The following is an 18,168-nucleotide window of genomic DNA, read 5'->3' as shown; positions in this document are numbered from 1 at the left end:
TTACACAATCAACGAATACCAATAGATGTGATAAAATGATTAATTTTAACTGGCAACTATTCAGGGAATTGAGATCATGTAAAAATCAATTATAAATTTTCCCCCAAATCCATCCCCCTAGCTAACTCCCCATATAGACTGCCCAACTTCGAAATCCTTGTTTCCATATTGGCTCTATGGAAATGGGTATATTTGTGAATTCATCCATGCAACAGCATCATGAGAAAGGTCAGCCTTTTCTGAATCTGTTCTGGAAAATTCTCATTTTCAGTCTACAACACATTTGAAACATATTAACAGCTTGTCCTTTGCCTCAATGGAAGCCTGTGCTTTTTCGGAACCACATATTTAAACTGTTCTCAATCAAGTTTTGGTTGCTCCGAACATCTCATTAATATGCATTTGAACAGATACGAAGAATGGTATGGGAAAACCATATGGTTTTCGTATACATATTGTAACCGAAGGATTACGCTTGACAAAAATTCCATCTATGACCTGGGAATAGGGGAAAACATGGCTTTTTTATTTAACGGCCCAACATATGCTTCAACGTAAACACGTAGAGTTGTCTGAAAATAAATATTCACTGTCAATGTCCTCCCACAGAGAAAGCAATTCCACAGATTGGGCATAAGTACATAGACCTTCCTGAATAGCCAGAGTGATGATCGGTATTTATTCAAACCTTGGCATGGGTCCTAGGAATCTGCCCCTTGCCCACTTCCTTTAGAAACCTGCATAGAGAGAACGAGTGGACAAAAGTGGTGTCACACCTCTCCTGCCTCTGAAACCCTAGGAAGTCAGAGATCTAAATGTGTGGCCAGAAATTCAAAGACGAGCAATTTCTTATTGGACTCTTTTGCCCATTAACCAGTAAGACACAGCCTCTTGAGCATTTCAAGGGTCTGTGGGAATCAGGGATCTGTACACAAAATTCATCACCTTTCAAACCTGAGAACAAAAGCGAAAATGCAAAACCAATTACTGTTTAAGTAAATGTTATAAAATGCAACGTTGTACCAAGGGCACAGACTGTTAAATTTAATACTCCTGACAAAATCCCTTGTGTACGCAGGATAGACAATTCTTGTGCAAGAATTGTCACAGATGCACTGTGGCTACTGAGAACTCCACCAATGGTAGATTAACTGGGTTCCTTGTGGCCACAAATTTCAAAAGCAATTTACGGAGACAAAAGGATGTGCTGTGCGATAAAGGTGCATTTTAGAACACAGAACAGGGAAGGCCAAACGAGGATGCCTGAGGTGTGGGAAGCCTAAGAGGGGCTTGGGCCATTCACGGGTCTGGCCAACGAGAGAGAGGAGGGGTCCTTAGACTCAGGATCTAGCTTCCGGAAGCCTGGCCACCTGCCCCTCATCCATCTCCCTCCTTTGGGAAAACCTCTGACGACTGTTTTCTCGCCCTGTCTTGGTAGCAGCTTTGCAACATCAGTAAGGAGTAGCTACTTTCACCAGGGATTGTCTAGGGCAATTAACTGAAAAGCCAGGCTAGGTGGGAGAGGCAATGATGTTGGCTGCCCACCCACAGGAGAGCCCAGTGGGGTAAACGGGGGAGAGGTCCAGCCTGGGGGAGAAGGAAGGGCAATCCTTTAATTTTTAGAAGGAAAGTGGTCTCTTAGTGCAACGGAAAAAGAAGTTAACAGTAGCAAAGAAGTACAACTGAGCAGAAAAGGGCAAAACATCTAAAAGGTTTCTAAAGCACAGAGGAAAGCAGACCTGGGAGTGACTCAGCAGCTGTGGGACAGGTGGGGGGGGGTGTCCTCAGCGCCCACCACCTGAGGGAGTGACCAAGCAGGAAACAAGGTAGAGAGGGGGCCCCCAAAGCACCATGGTGGTGGCCATTTGGGCCACTTTCTGCCATAGCCAGGCAGGCTACAGAGACAGCCCCAGGCTCAGTGTGTCTCAGACAGGACTCAGCAGTGTGTGGGGGAGGACAGTGTCTGAAAGCACCACTTTGGAATCATCACTGCCTCTGCTGAATCCGGGTGCTGGCACGGACGGGATCTTGGGCAGCTCACCCAGCGTTCTGTGCCAAAGTGCCCCCATGTATAAAATGGGGGTGATGGTAACGGTATCTTGCCGGAGCACTGTGAGGATAAACTCAACACATGAAGGGGCTTACCATGATCTGTTTGAGCTGAAAACAAGATTGTGTGTTTCTTTTTAATGTTCATTTATTTTTGTAAGAGAGAGAGGGAGACACAGAATGGGAAACAGGGTCCAGGCTCCGAGCTGTCAGCACAGAGTCTGATACAGGGTTTGAACCCATGGACTGTGAGATCATGACCTGAGCTGAAGTCAGATGCTTAACCCACTGAGACACCCAGGCGCCCGGAAAATCAGAGTTTAAAGAGAGGCACACACCTTGCCTACAGCTACAGGATGATGGAAGGAAGCCAAGTGTCCCTCCCCATGCACCCCATGTTGGCCATAAGAACTACCAATGTTGTTGTCAGGGCTGGCTGAGGGCCACTGAAGGCCTACTATGTGCCAACACCATTCTTAACACTTGTATTTATTTAATCCCCCCAAGAATCATGAGGTAGCCCATTGCTGAGATGAGGATATTAGAGCCCAGAGGGGTAGTGTGACTCATCTTGCCCAACGTCAGCAAGGGTTGGAACACAGTCTTCAAGCTCGGACACCCGAATCCCAGCACAAACCATGGCTTTCAGGCCTGGTTTCTGCACACACCTCCCACTCCTGAGTCCTCCCCAGGTCATCCTTTCCCTGGGCCTGGGGCTTGGGAGGTTCCCAGTGGAAGACTGGACACTTCTACATCCTAGCCAATGCCAAACATCCCTAAAACTGGTTGCTGGCTTTGTGTGAAGCTGGAAATAATTCATGTCCACCATTTAAGAGAGTCCAGTTAGCACCCAGGGTGGGGGAGGTGCACTGAATGTAACCCAAGAAAGTAAAGTGTGTTCATGGAAAAGTAGCTACACTTCATCAGAGATGCCACATACATGTTCAGCCATTCCGATGCGACATCAAGGAGCTGTGTGGCTCACCTGTGATCCGTGACAGAATGATACAGGCATGGGATGCACCTCTCAGCAGGAGACATGTGGCCCAAAGTGCACATCAAATAAATATCTGGAACCGGGACCTTGAGATGCAGTTATTCTCTCATGCATTTATACACTATGATGTCACTTTCCCACTTAAAACAGTTATAAAGATTGGGGCTCCTGGGGGGCTCCTGGGGGGCTCAGTCGGTTAAGCGTCTGACTTTACCTCAGGTCAGGATCTCACAGTTTGTGGGTTCGAGCCCTGAGTCAAGCTCTGTGCTGACAGCTCAGAACCTGAAGCCTGCTTCAGATTCTGTGTCTCCTTCTCTTTCTCTGCCCCTCCCTGCTCATGCTCTGTCTCTGTCTCTCTTTCTTAAAATTAAATAAACCTTAAAAAAATAAAATGAAATGATTAAAAAGAGTTTGCATAGTACAAAGAGCAAAGACAGCAATTTGAAGTGATGAAGAACTTACTGATCAGAGAATGGGAAAATAGAATCAAACAAGAAGAGGTATTTTCATCCACAGAAAGACAAAAGACATTCTAGTTTTGGTGGGGGGGGAGGAGCCACAAGAGTACAGCTAACGTGCGTGTGGCTCAAGGAGAGATGGAGAGGAGCCTAATTCATTATCAACTAAGTAAAACACATCTTTACCTTCAAGCCCCTAGTTGGAGGCCACCATCTTCCCCAGGCCAGTGAGGATGGTCTTAATGGTACAAAGGACTCTCCTTTGCTCCCAGTGCTGGACCTGCTGACCTACTATGGACCAAGACATTTTCCCAGCCCTAAGCAGTCATTTGAGTTAGGTTAACTCAATGGAAACCTTCCTTCCTATTCTCTTGGCCCCCATTCTCCAAGACCCTCCCTCCTCCTCATGCTTACTCAGAAGTGGCGTAGGGCAAGAAAATAAAACCAGACTCTGGAGACGGAGAATCACGGTTCAATTCCAGCTTCCCTTCTTATTGGCTGTGTGACCCAGGGAAAGTTACCTAATTGCTCTGGTTCCTCTTCTGTAGGATGAAGATAATGGCCTCCTGGGGCTGTCATGTGGCCACACCACAGACTTAAACACTTCCCGGGCATTTACACAGGGAGGGAGCTCTGTGCTTGTTATTTCACAGGATGTATCAGATTCCCCTGAGTGCTTCTGCTTCGGTTCCTTTCCTCTTTCTAATCTATCCTCAATGCTGCTGCCAGATCCGTCTTCCTGAGGCATGACTGATGATAGTAATCTCCAAACACAGGGATCACTTTTATTTGAACAGTGATGAAGCAGTTCTAAATGGATAGCTGAGCCCCGGGATTGGAGGGGGGGGTGCTGGGGGAGGGGGGGAAGGCCCATACACCCAGAAGCCCTGGCCACCAGTTGGATGCTCACTTGAGAGAAAAGAGTCTGCGGCCCCATAGGTAGCAGCAGTGTTGTAATCACCTGTGTTCATTTCTCCACCAGAATGTAAGGACTTTGAAGGTCAAGGATGGTATTTCCTTATTCCTTGCATTTGTTGATTCAACAAATAATTATTGAGCACCCAGTCTAGTCTCCAGGGTGGAGAAATAAACAAAACAGTCCCTTCTTCTCTTTTTTAAACTATTTTTTAAATTATTTATTATTTTTTGAGAGAGTATGAGTGGGGGAGGGGCAGGGAGAGAGGGGGACAAAGGATTTGAAGCAGCAAGTTCAATACGGGGGTCTCGAACTCACAAACCGAGAGATCAGGACCTGAGATGGAGTCAGAGCTCAAGTGACTGAGCCACACAGGCGCCCCGGAAACAGTCCCTTCTAACTACTCAAATGCCTTATAGCTATTTGCTGAACTAGTTAATATTACCTCAAATGTAATGTCAAAGCTAAAGATACTTGATAATGAAGCTATTTCGTGTTCTCAAAATATAGATTCCCTTGTGGGGACGTGTGCTGCTCGAATCTGAACTTTTCCATTTCCAACCCTATTTTGGCCTCCGTGTTTAGGACATATACATTCCAGCTTGTACTTGGAATATGTCTGTGTCATTCTAGCATATGAATGTGCTGTTAAAAACCCTCAGCATATGCTGTGAATTTCTGAGGTGGATACCAGCACAGCTGGTTCTGATCTGAATACAAACAAACACAATGATTCGGCTGGCACTGGAACATGATGACAGGTGACGATCCTTGGCAAGGCACGGCCACAAGTGGCCCAATTAAGAATCCGCATTTTCTTCTAGCCTCTAAGTTCAAATACAGACCATCCATTGTAGATGGTCCTACTTTTGAAGCGTTCTACTTGGAATTAAGGATCTCCTTTTTAAGATAGGATTTGAGTTGCTCATGTCATGGGTTGAACTCTGTCTCCCCCTCCCCTCAAATTCACATGTTGGCATCTGAACCCCCAGTATCTCAGAATGTGACTTTTTTTTTGAAATAGGGTCTTTACAGAACTGATTCAGTGAAAGTGACATTAGGCCAGATATAATCCAATATGATTTGTGTCCTATAAAGGGAAATCTGGACACAGAAATGCATGTAGAGAGAAGACAGGTAAAGAGACCCAGGGATAAGATGTCTGTCTCCAAGCCAAGGACAGAAGTCTGGAACATCTCTGTCCTTCACGACCCTCAGAAGGAACAAATGCTGCCGCCATGTGACACGTGGACTTTGGACTTCTGGCCTCCAGACTGTGAGACGGTAAATATCTGTTGTCTAAGCTCTCAGTTTGTGGTGTTTGTTGCCGCAGCCCTACAGAACTGATACAGCTTACAATCAGTGATCCTGCTCTTTGCTGCAGCTACAATCTTAAATTATACCACAACCCATTTTTTTCCCCACTCTCGAAATTAATCCAATGAGATCTAAACTCCGCTTTGTGCACCTGGAAGGATGTCTCACCCACGCAAGTTAATCTTTCAAAATAGCCACTCCAAGAAGGTAACTTTGTTAGGGGAAAACCACCAGTGTTCTCTCACCTGGATTTGCAAGGCGGCTACTTGTTGGTCCAAGAATCTGATAAGGATCTACAACAAAAAGAAAGGAAGTCAAATCCCAGAGACCTAGTCGTGACCTGGTCTGATGTCACTGCAGGTATAATATGCCCCACTTGTGTTTCCAGGCTTCAGAGTTCAAGTATCCCCCATAGCAAAGCCATGTAGCCCCACTTCCTGTTTTGAATAAGAGGTCATATGGAATCTGAGAGAAATTTCTTGCTAAAGACCTCTTAGTTGGTGGCCAAGCTCAGATCTGGCTTGGGGTTCCCGACACCTGGCTCTCTCCATCCTGGGACATAAATTGGGCAAACATGTGCTACATCCCCGCCGGGCCCGGGGCCCTGCTGGCCATCTCACTCAGCACGCTGGCTACATCAACCATCCACTGTGCTCTGCATCGGGCCTGGCGTGAATGCTGGCTTGCTGCATGTGGCCTGGAGGCACAATTAAAAAGACTCATCTGTCACCAAGAAGGGACGTGTGTGAAAGCAGAATGCCTTCTCCATATTTACTGCATAAATTTTGGAAACGTTTTAGCAAAATTTCGAGTTATCCCTGTTGAATAGACTGATAATTTGGTCCGTATTTTATGCATGGGGCCATGATAAGACGAAATCACATTTTCATTTAGAAGTGATACATCTTAGATATATGCTGCTAAATCTACTTCTTTTTTGATCCCCCTCAAGACGTTCCCTGAAACATACCTAACTGAGGACGTTGGTCTTCAGTTTTGGGCACTGTGGAAGGGGATGGCTGAGCAGCTAAAAATCCAAAAATAAAAGAGAGAATTAGTTATAACTTCTATTTGGTCACACATCTTTGATGTTGTATCATCATTCGATTCCCTTAGCTATTAACATAATAGTCTTACTCTTAGACTAAGCAGCCTTTAATGGCAAGAAAATTTCCTTTCTATAACCCCCAATAAAGAAAGAATCATTGTGGGGCGCCTGGGTAGCTCAGTCGATTAAGCATCTGACTTTGGCTCAGGTCATGATTTCACAGCTCATGAGTTCAAGTCTCGTGTTGGGCTCTGTGCTGACAACTTAGGGCCTGGAACCTGCTTTGGATTCTCTCTCTCTCTGCCCCTCCCCTGCTTGTGTGCTCTCTCTCTCAAAAAATGAATAGACTCAGGAAAAAAAGAGAATAATTTCCTTTAAATCATTGCTCTTTGCTGCCAATGATGCTGATAAAGCATAGATCCATGCAGAAGTCAATATGTGTTCCACTAATGGTTATCTCCTGCCTTATGACGAGCAGATTCAAGCAACAGCAGCCAACACTGTACCTTTCGACTGGGGGGTGGGGTGGCCATGACTTGTCCAGGCTGATCTCCTGGGCGGGTCATAAGGTAAATCTGCAAAGACAAATACAATGACTGAAAGACCAATAATGTAATTTTATAATAGATATTTTGTGTGCTTTTTGTTTTGTGTTCATTAGAATGAGTATTGTGGATGAAAATCCAGTAATCTGAAGAAATACCCAACCTGTATTCCATTAGATTGGGGTTTTACTAAGAAATCATCATTTTTTTCTTTTTACTGATCTAACATTTTCACCCATTGATCTGGAAACTCTCACTGAGAGAGAGTAACAGAGTTTCCTGAGTCTTCTGAGGAAACTTTCTACGACTATGGGTTAAGACCGTATAGATTTTCTTATAACCTGTTTTGACCTGCTTCCGTCTGGAACTGACCTAAATTCATCCCTTCATTACCTTCACGACCCATCTAGAACAAGAGCTTACAAACTTGGTAAATCCACCAATCTGTGTGCTCGAGGTCCACCCCTAAATGCACCAAATGACACCCCTCTTCCTTCCTCTTCTTCCTTGAACTTGAGCATGACCTCATCTTCTTATCTGCCCTTTGCCTCTCTATCCCCCCTCATTTTCTTTTTAAAATCTCACCCAATTATATTAAATCATTTTTAACTGTCCGGTTATTTCTCCATACAAGTTATTTACTAGTTCTCTTTCTCTAAATGAATTTAGAATTCCTCTAAAAGAATTGCATGCAATCAATTGCAAGACTGAAACAATATTGTCCCCACAACATGTTAACTGTGACTGTAAGAGGTTAAGTGTATGCAATGATTTCTTTGTATCATAACGTGTTGTCATTTGTCTCATAAATTGTCAGTATATTTTTGCACATGCAAATTTAATAACTATACTTCCCATTCTCAGAACAAGTTCTATTAATGATATGAAGATTCTAAACCATTTCAAGGTCCTTTCAAAAATATATTCCAGAACTGGGGTGCCTGGGTGGCTTCGTCGGTTAAGCGTTTGACTTCAGCCCAGGTCATGAACTCACAGGTTCATGAGTTCGAGTCCCGAATCAGGCTCTGTGCTGACAGTGCAGAACCTACTTCAGATTCAGTGTCTCCTTCTCTCTCTGCCCCTCCCCTGCTCATGCTCTCTATCCTCAAAATAAACAAATAAACTTAAAACATGCTCCCGAACATTACCATGCATATTCTTACTAAGCGTGCATACACAGTGATTTCTGTATGAAACCTTATTACAGAACCACATCAAAACTATGTCTTCTCAGATGGATGGGTTACTCAGTCCCATGCCATGTGTCATTCTGGGCCCACAGAAAGCCACAGACAGAGACCTGACATATTCTGCTGCTGGATACATGGAAATGGCTATAAAATCTCACGTGAAGGGCAGGGCAGTATAATTCATTTTAAGCCTCTCTTTAAACTGACTATTTAACCTGGTTTGAGACTGGTAGTTTGGTGGGTCAGTCTTCAAAATGTCTAACTATGTCGCAAAAGATGCATCTCTTGGGACACCTGGGGGGCTCAGTCAAGTGTCGGATTCTTGGTTTCTGCTCAAGTCATACCTCATGGTTTCGTGAGTTCAAGGCCCACGTCAGGCTCTGTGCTGGCAGCACGAGCCTGCTTGGGATTCACTGTCTCCCTCTGTCTCTGCCTCTCCCCGACTCACATTGTCTTTGTCTCTCTCAAAATAAATAAACTTAAAAACAATGTTGTGCCTCTTCTTATTTTCGTACCCCAAAGAGAATACCACTGAAATGCAATGTGAAATTCAACACAGAGCTGCCTTAATTTATTTGGTCTGTTTGGCTACAAGCACCTCAACCCGTGTGGTCTGTGAAATCCTACCCTCTACAGCTTTGGTTGAGCAAGACATTTTTTTTTTTTAAACTCTGCTATTGCTCACTGCTTCTTCTCAGCTGTATTTTTGCATTTTGGATCATAAGCCTTTCCCACTTGGCTCCTCAGATTCTCACTTTTCTGGTGTTGGGGTTGCACATGGGAATTAAATGTGCAGCCGCTACCAATTTACAGCTAAACTTCAACTGAAGTCTCTGGGAGCACTTTTCACATGGATACTCATGCAGTCGCATTTTGTTTAGAAAAATGGTCAGCCAGCATTTCAATCGGAGATCTGTCTCAGACCGGTGGACTCCTATAACAGCGTCTAGCCAAACCCAGGAGCAGATGGGTGCACGGACAAAGGGGCTTCTGTTGGCCAAACGAAAAAGCAAGATGATACTAAAGAATGTTCTAGATCCTGGGTCTCAAAGGGTGGTCTGCAGACCGGTGACACTGGCAACATCTGGGCACTGGCCAGAAGGGCAGAATCCCATTCTAGGGCTACTGAATCCGAATCTGCCTTTTAACAAGGCCCCCGGGAGTGCGCTGAACACCGTTTGAGCAAGCCTGTTCTAGACACTTTCCATTACAGGCTTCTCATCAGGAGTCTGTGTTCCCACAGAGAATGATCTCGGAACCACTGAGTGTGTCAGTACAAATGAGAAAATGGGTGCAAAGAGCTCTATACTGGTGACCTTCACCAGGGAGAATGCTAACAGAATGAACAGCAAATGTCGGCCACTGGACCACTACTATGTTGAACATCAAAGTACTGCTCATGTAATGTGACTGGAAAAAATGAAACACCCAGCTAGCAAGAGACAAATATTTTGGAACTCTTTATTCATAAAACCCTTCTCCGGGTATATGGCCATATTCTGTCCTCCCCTGAAAATAAGTCAGGACCTAAACAACATGAATCCTGACCCTGAGCCAAGAATTCGAGATGTTTATATGAACGATAATTCACATGTTCATAAACATATTGCCATGGAAGATAAGTCGGCTTTTGTTTTCGTTCATGAAATTCTCGTCCAATGCTTCCTTATCAGCTGCCACTCATGTGCTGAGGGCACTGAGTTTCTCTCCCTGGGGAGGTGACTCGGGGAAAGACTGAATGAAGTCGTACTGATTCTGGAGGACACCTGGGGGCCTCCCTAGCTGGTCCACCTCACAGCACGCCCAGCGCTGGGCAGTTCTGCACTGGGGCTGCTTCAGAAATTCCGACCCCAAGCACATTCGCTGCGTGTTCCTTGGTAATAGAACACAAACTTCTACTAATGACAGATTCTACATTTAATTTCTGGTGGTCATTTTAATGCACTCTCCCTGTCTCCCGTACTGGGATCTTCAAGGTAACTAACTCATACACTTGGCAGAAGGCCGTGTGCTGGGGAAGGCTGCTTGCTGACTCTGCTTCTGTGTTTTTCTGTAACAGGCTGTGTGTTTAAAAACCGAAGGTTATAAAAGCCATTCATGGGCAGCTCAGAGTTAATACAGAAATGTGTTCTATGCCATGATCCAGACCAAAAAGCATGACACTAAAAATAGGGAGTTTAACTAGCACTGGGTCCCTTCACACTGGCACCTTGATTTATTTCCTGGGAGCTGGGCTCGGTTCTTGACTTTGAAAGAGACTTCTCTCCCCCACCTACTCCCTTCCCTGGGCATCAATGAACCAAGACAACATATAGATTCTATTCTGCATCCTGTGAGGTGAAATTCACCAAGGTTTATATTCCGCTTCCATCACGCTTACAGAGGGATAGCCCTCTAGCCTTCACAACATCCACATGCCCACTTTATTTTTTAATGAACCAGAACCTGGACCAAGGGAGAGCTCATCTTCATTCTGCAGGATCCACACAGCATTGGCAAAGCAGTGTGCTAGGGCCCTGGTGGGGCTGGGTAGGAAAAGCTGAGATTTGCCTGTTGTCCATGAACCTAGATGCTAATGCAAAGACACAAATACCAAGAGCTGTTGCCCAGAACCAACTTATAAACCCCTACCTAATGGAAGGAAGTTTGGGAGTCCACCCTCATGTGATTAAGTCATCCTCTCTTGTTTTCCTCCAGACCTCCCTACAGTCTTCTAACACCCCCCAATTAGAGACATGGGCATCTGGGAGCATTGGGCACTGCTTTCTTCCAGGCTTTGCAGATCTCTGTGGTTACAGTCCAGCCAGAGGGAGAGCAAAGGGTGCATTTCTAGCCATGAGCTGGGACACAGGCCTCCCATAGGGCCTGGCTGAGGAGAACATGCATTTGCAGCCTCGCCATGACTGGAGACACCCAAGTGTCACATTGTGAACCCCAGAGGAGGAATTGTTCAAGATTCTGAGAAACCATTGAAGAGCACCAGCTTATATGTGCAAGTTAGGCTGGCTCAAGCCTCTGGTGTCTTTGGATAACATCCTAGATGTGCACGACAGTATGCAGACTGTGTGGTGATGGAGGGTTGCAGAATGTCCCCCTTGGCATACCCCACGGCTTTCATATAAAATGCTCCTAAGATACGGGGCGGGGATGGCACACCACATGGTCAAAAGCCAGTTTGCAAGTTTCAATGATGGGACCTGTCTCTTTTATGCCACTTGACACCTCAAAGGGCCATGGCTCTGGGAGGCATGTGCTCAGCAAAGAAGAGCACATGGGGTGCTCTTATAGGGGTGATGGCTGACCCAACCCAAGACACACATGAAGCACCCTGAAATCATGATCATAAGAAGCAGAATGTAAAAAGATATGCCTGCATGCCAACACTTTTTATAAGGGGAGGGGAGGGACAGATCTAAATGCTAATTCAACAAAGGGGTCATGAGGGAGGGGGAATTTTGAATCAGCAACATTTGGGTAAAGCAAATAGAAGCAAGCCTGGGAAGAGAAGGGAGAGCCATGAACGAAGCAGTAACATGTCCACGTGGGGTTGTCTGGGAGGTCATCAGACAGGGTTGGCCAATGGTGGGGTTAGACTGAAATGGCACAGAGACTTGATGGGGTAAGCAGTCAGGGGACCTGGGAAGATGTGACCCATTTGGGAATGAAGGCTAGGAGGCAAAAAGGAAAATGTAGATTGGAGTCAGCAGCCCAGGGGTGAGGGGGTCTGGGCATGCATGGCCTGTTCCCATAGCCGTGGGGTTACAGAGATGGAGTGGCCATGAAGGTCCCGAGAGAGCAAACCAAGAGTGCAGGGGAATGGGATCTTGGGTCTCTATTCCCGAGGGCCCAAGGGGCCCCTCCCAAGGAGGGAGTCAGCCATCACCTCTTCTATGAGAATCAGACACTTTGGAGCCCAGGAATACAGCTGGATCACAGCTGGTCTGGGAACGACTCCATAGCACCCATTTCCCCAGGGCCAGTACGAGATTTCTACCTGCACCTTGACGTGCTTTCTGACCCACAAAGTGCATCCTTCAAAGTCCATCCATGCATCCACCTAAGTGGAGAAGGAACGCTCCTCTCCAAGGTCAGATAGCTTGAATATTTCAGTAAAGAGCTCCAGCTCGTTCAGTCTGATTCAACTTACTTTGAGCAATACACTAACATCTGGACAGTCACAGGAGCAGTCATCAAAACAGGTATTTTTGCTACAAACTGAGTCTGAGAAACGTACTTTACTGGGAGGGAGCTAGGGAAGTGTGATCTCCTCCAGGTCACACACAAACGATGGTCCAGAGGAAGAACATCACCAGAGCTACATGAGGTGTATCTGAATGTGCCTCCAGTGTCTCTTATGACCAAAGCATGGAGGCGTGTCCCAGCCTTCCCTTCCCGGCTACTCCCTCTCCACACACCTGGACAGCTGTCTCTTCCAAATCTACTAGAGCTTCAAATATGAAAAAAAAAAAAAAAAAAGCGGCTCCAGGGTCCATCGCCCTATGTAGTACCAAGAGATTGGCTAGCTGGTCTGACCATTGGGCTGTACCAATGGATGTGGCCAATGTTGTGATATTTTGACAGAACTCCAAGACTAGTTCATGATCCCTGGATTTTGCAACTCAGTGAGACAAGCCTGTGAGGCAGCTTCCAACAAACAAACCAGCAAGCAAGCAAACACACCATGGCCTGCTGTTTTGCAGAAAGCTTTTCTTCTTTTAAGTATGGATGGAAATGCTTTTTAAATGCTCACAAAATCATTATGGTTTCCCTACACTTCCCTATGTTCTCCCAAGGATGCATTATTAGAGGTAAATGGTGGGCTTCTTCAGGGCTGGTCCAGGTCACTTTAGACCCTGCATCTGGTCCACAAGTAAATATTTCTACTGTGACAGAGGGAATGAAGCACTTTGGCTAAACCTTTCCACCACGCTCTCCAGGAATAGGGGAGCAAACTCTTCCTCCAAGGTCAGAGAGGAGGAAATGGCCAGCCTGAAGGCACTGTGGCAGTAACAGGGCAGTGTCAGGATGGGAACAGCTTCCAGAAGCTTCTTCACTCATGCTATCGAGCTCCTCACTGGAAAGAAACAATGGCTCCAGACTTATTGCCATGGACCAATCCAGATTGAGTCTTATGGAGTCTGGACGTGGGGCAGAGATCAAAGGGTGACAGCTTGGGTCTAGGAGGACATGAGTTCCAGATGCATGAATGACTATGGAAAAACCAGCCCCTTGCCCTGAATTGGCATTTCTGCAGCTGGTGGGCTGGTATGTCATGGGCGCCAGTCCTGGTAAGGGGACCGATGTCTAAGCCACATTCCTCCTCCTTATCTGAAATGCCCTCCCCCTCCTTGTCCACCTGGCACACATCTAATCCTCCTTTGGTCAGTGGCCCTTCCTCTGCAGAGCATCCTTCTTGCTCTCATGGAAGGCACATTTGCAACCTCTCCTGCTCCTACAGCTCGGCTGTCAGAGGCTGACGCCTCCCTTCTTCAGGTTAGAGTCTCTGTCTGCCTCTGGCTCTCTGTGGCTAGCCCTTCAGGTTCATTACTTATGTGCGAGTCTCTCTCTGGCCTTAGGTGGCTCTACTGCAACACTGAGAATTTAGGAGAAGCGACTATGTGTGCCTGTGAGCTGGTCTCCATGTCCCCTCTGTGGCTGGTGCACAGGAGGCGCTCCATGCACATCTGTGGGATGAGCAGGCCAGCCTTCTCCAGACAGGAAGCTTTCAGAAGTCTGGCTCATCCTGGTCCCCCCAGAAAGTAACCCTGTGCTTGTCACTAATAAGCACTTGATAATATGTATTCTTTCATGAATGAAAGTCAACCACCTAGAGCAATCAGGAAAGACATAACATAAGAGTCCAATGGAAGTACCACCTATGCCATGCTTCGGCTCTGAGTCATGGTTCTCGGGACAGGCTGCGGGTCCATCTTTAGTGCTCTGGGGATGCCTTGTGCTTCAAGTGCTCCCCAAGGACGCCCATCCCTCTGTTTCCTGGAGCGCAGGTGGATTCTCTACCACCAGGCATCCAGGGTGCCATCTTTGCCCATGTGCCTTCCAGAACAGCTAACTAAGGGGCCGACCGGCTTTTAATTCTTTAGTCAGGGACCTGAAGTGTGATCTTGGGATGAAATGGCCTGACAGAATCTGGGCTCCGGATCCACAGAGGCAGAACGAGACTGCTTAGGACTCCCTTCAGACCCAGGATCCGCGCCCTCTGACTCTCCTGACTTAGGTCCCAGATCTCACGGGACATCCTGGGATGTCTCTCCAGGGACGGATCCCACGGGGGTGTTTTTCGTACCTGGCCTAGTTGTAATTCTTTGCGTAGCCTCAGGATATACTGAAGTATTTGGGAAAATAAAAGCTGCACCCCCTGCAGACAAAAGGAAAGACAAAACATGTGAAGGTCTTTTGTTGTGGTTGTTGATCTCCGCAGAATCAACTTTGCCCTGTGACACCAAAGGAAGGGGACCCCCTGGAGCCTGTCATCCGGGACTCCCAGGGCGAAGGGACATGCACAAGGGAGCAGAAATGGATTCCGACTACGGAAGTGCATGTCAGGCTGCACTGCGTCCCATTTGTCAGAATGTGTCCTAGGTTTTGGTCTTACAGCTTCTTGCCGAAGCCCATCTGTGTGTCCCCTATCACCCCCAACCATCTGATCTTATTAAAAAAAACTTTATGGTGCATATTTTCATTTGTAAATTGCACACAAATCCAGAAAACATTTTACAGAGCCCTTGGAAAGCAGTCCTGAAGAATCACAAACATTTCTTGCCAAAGAATATATGGATCTTATTACAAATAAATCCACGTCTCTCTTCAAATGTATGTTTTCCTCTCTCTTTCTCAATCCGCTGCCCGTGTTGTGAGCAGGAAAAACAATTCCCTTTCTGCCATTCAGTCCATTTGGAATGGTTGTCCTGTTCTTCCATCACTTCTATGTTTAACAGTAACAAAAGTAATGAAAGCAAAGCCTTCTCTGAAACTCTCACTCACTGTTACAAATTGTCTCAACAACTGTGAAAGGATCAGAAAATGTGTCTCTCAAGGTGTTTCCTAAGAGGGGGAAATCACTTTGTCTAAGTTATTTGCTATTTCTGGCCACAAGGTCATTACTAGGCTGATGTGTATAACCTATATTGAAAAAGCATATGACTGACTCCAAGCTCCCCCCCCCCACTTTAGATTAAAAGCATAATGTCCCGAATATGGAGGACCAATCTTCATTGTAACACCCAAACCTGGACTCGCTCACATTACACATTGTAAACTGACATGGCAAATGACTGAAACACTGCTGTACTCTTATGTGACGCTGGCCACGAATTGGCTTCTTTGGTGATGAGAGGGTTCCCTAAGCCTGGCCAGAACTTGCTGGTTTCTCTCCTTGCCTGAGGGGTGGCAAAGGGTCCCTGCAGGCTGATACCATGGGGTGACGGCCTGTTGCCATGCTTCTGTAACTGTCTCTATCAGGAGGGAGACAGCGGGTGCCAGCCGTGAGCACATTCATCTGCAGAAAGCCAGCCTCTACTATGGGGTGGGTGGGGAGGGGGTTAGCAGGGATGAAGCATCCTGTTAAACACTACTAGAATCAGGCTGTAAGTAAATAGATAAAATGCAGACTCGTGGTTAGAGGCAGAACAGCAGGTATGGGGTTAGTAACTGATTTCATCTCCTCCGAAATTACAGTGCAGTCTCTCTGTCAACCCGAAGCTCACAAAAAGTGACGAATGAGCATTCCTTCCTCCTGCCCTTTGCAAATGTCCAAGGTCTGAGCAAGAAGATTAACGTCAGGATGAGTCAAATGGCCTAGGACTTTTCTTAAAAGGAAAAAATGACCCCCCAAAACTCCTGCTTGTCTTAGTATGCATTCCTTTACGAACAAAAAAGAAAAAAAGAACCCTGAAGGCCCATTTATATCGAACATGCTTTTAGTTTCTACAGTCAGCATAGCGCATATCTGAGGGGCTAAGAACAGCAGATGTGAGGGAAGGCAAAGGCTAAGGGCTAGTTCGGCAGGTCTCCTAGTTGGAAGAAGTCCTTTGATGGTCCAAGGGAGTGGGCTGTGCCCAGAAGCCAAGAAGGGCGCCCCCTGCCTGTCGGCTCTGGTTTTACAGCAAGAGTGCATCCCCGGAACCCCTCAACCATTCCTCTGTTCTGCCTTCCTGACACACTGACCAGCCTGTGAGCCACCTTTCAAGCATGCAACCTGTGGACAAGCCTCTGCGCGTGTCCTGTGGGGGAGGGGCAGGCCCAGCATTACCTGTGTTTCTAGCATGCATTAACCGTGGAGAGTTTTGTAACGCTTTATCAACATCATCTGAAGTCAAATGTGGAAGAGGAGCTACAAAACAAAACAAAAGCAACATCAAAATGAAAAAAGAGAGAGAGAGAGAAAGAGAGAGAGAATTACCTTCCTTTAAAAAAAAAAAAGAAGAAGAAAAGAGGAAGAAAAGCACCTCCCCGCCCCCACCCTCGTTTCGGGGGCTGCTCAGAAATCTCTCCATGGCCCTGCTGCTGGTTAGCGTGTTAAAACCTCGGTTGGCCCATATTTAATTTGGGGGAGTAAGTGATCGGATGCCAGGCAAAGCATTTACACTAGAGTCCACACCCACCCTGTTGCTGCGATATTTCCCTCTCCCGTAATCATGCTTGATGTCTGAAAAATGAAAGCATGCAGCGAACTTGGTGAATTCATGCCTCCAATCGCCAATATGCCATTCCCGCTGTGTCAGGTGAAGCCACTTGTCATGATACCCAATGGAAACGTCCCTCACTTGGGGCTCGGGTGGGACCCGGAGAGGGCTTGGTTTCAGCTTTAGGGAGCATGAGCCCCATCATTCCCATCAGGAGCCTTTCCAACTGTTTCCATTTCAGTGTTGAGCCACGGAGACTCAAGCATGTGTGAGCGGATCAAACTTCGCTCTTCTTGGTGGGGGTGACCCGTATGGAGGCAGCTAAAGGCCAGCGTGACTTTCAGGCTTTGGGGCAAAGCGCTGACTGCTTCTCACATGTTTGCCTACCTAGGTCATGGCCTTGTAAGCATCTGGCTCTCTCAGACCCTAAGTGAGAACTGGGTTAGGGCGGGAAGAAGCTGTCACAGACTAGACCGAACCACCTGAGCTTGGGTTAGCAAGAGCCCGTGCCACGGTGGCCTGTGTCCCGGCCGGGGCCCTCTTACTCTCTCTGAGGTAGTGCAGGTGGGAGAGAAGGATGTCGGCGTTGTAGCTCGGGGTGAGCCTCTGGAAGTCGTCCTTGCTCATCTTGCACAGCTCCTTCCCGTCGATGTTCTGGAACAGCAAGATGTCGACGTCCGGGAGGCCATATTCTTTGACCGCCCACTCCAGCCACTGCCGGACGTGGTCCGTGCTCCACAGCGTGGGGTCTGCAAAGGGGTGGGACACAATCAATCAGCTCCTGAAGATGCGTTTCCAGGCAGAGCCACCTCCCAGGCGGAGGTCCCCACCAGTGCCAGCTTCCCAGGGCAGCCCCTTCCCTGCTGTTCTGGAAGTGGAGCTCCCCAACAGGCTGGGTGACCCATCAGACCCATCATCCCACTCACGCCCAGAAATCCCTGCCTTTCAAGTGAATCACTCTGGAATGCCCCTGGCCCCCGTGGCTCAGATCACGGGAAGCCTCACC

The 18,168-nt window shown here is 47.0% G+C and overlaps 1 protein-coding gene across 4 annotated transcripts in view; it reads right to left on the bottom strand.

Moving 5' to 3' along the window:
• The window catches only part of ERG (ETS transcription factor ERG), a 250,245-nt gene that overhangs the window by 3,585 nt on the left and 228,492 nt on the right, over positions 1–18,168 (bottom strand). For 3 of the 4 annotated variants that reach the window (XM_029938944.1, XM_029938947.1, XM_029938945.1), the window contains 6 exons: positions 17,708–17,911; positions 16,790–16,870; positions 14,825–14,896; positions 7,292–7,360; positions 6,708–6,764; positions 5,983–6,030 (listed from right to left, as the gene is read on the bottom strand). In XM_029938944.1, the coding sequence (XP_029794804.1) occupies positions 5,983–6,030; positions 6,708–6,764; positions 7,292–7,360; positions 14,825–14,896; positions 16,790–16,870; positions 17,708–17,911 (531 nt within the window). The remainder of the gene's footprint in view (positions 1–5,982; positions 6,031–6,707; positions 6,765–7,291; positions 7,361–14,824; positions 14,897–16,789; positions 16,871–17,707; positions 17,912–18,168) is intronic. The other variant, XM_029938946.1, reaches the window with a different exon arrangement.

This window comes from Suricata suricatta, chromosome 5, assembly GCF_006229205.1.
Source record: "Suricata suricatta isolate VVHF042 chromosome 5, meerkat_22Aug2017_6uvM2_HiC, whole genome shotgun sequence".
Lineage (NCBI taxonomy): Eukaryota > Metazoa > Chordata > Mammalia > Carnivora > Herpestidae > Suricata > Suricata suricatta.
The sequence above is the reverse complement of the archived record's forward strand: the minus strand, read 5'-3'. Positions and strand labels throughout refer to the sequence as shown.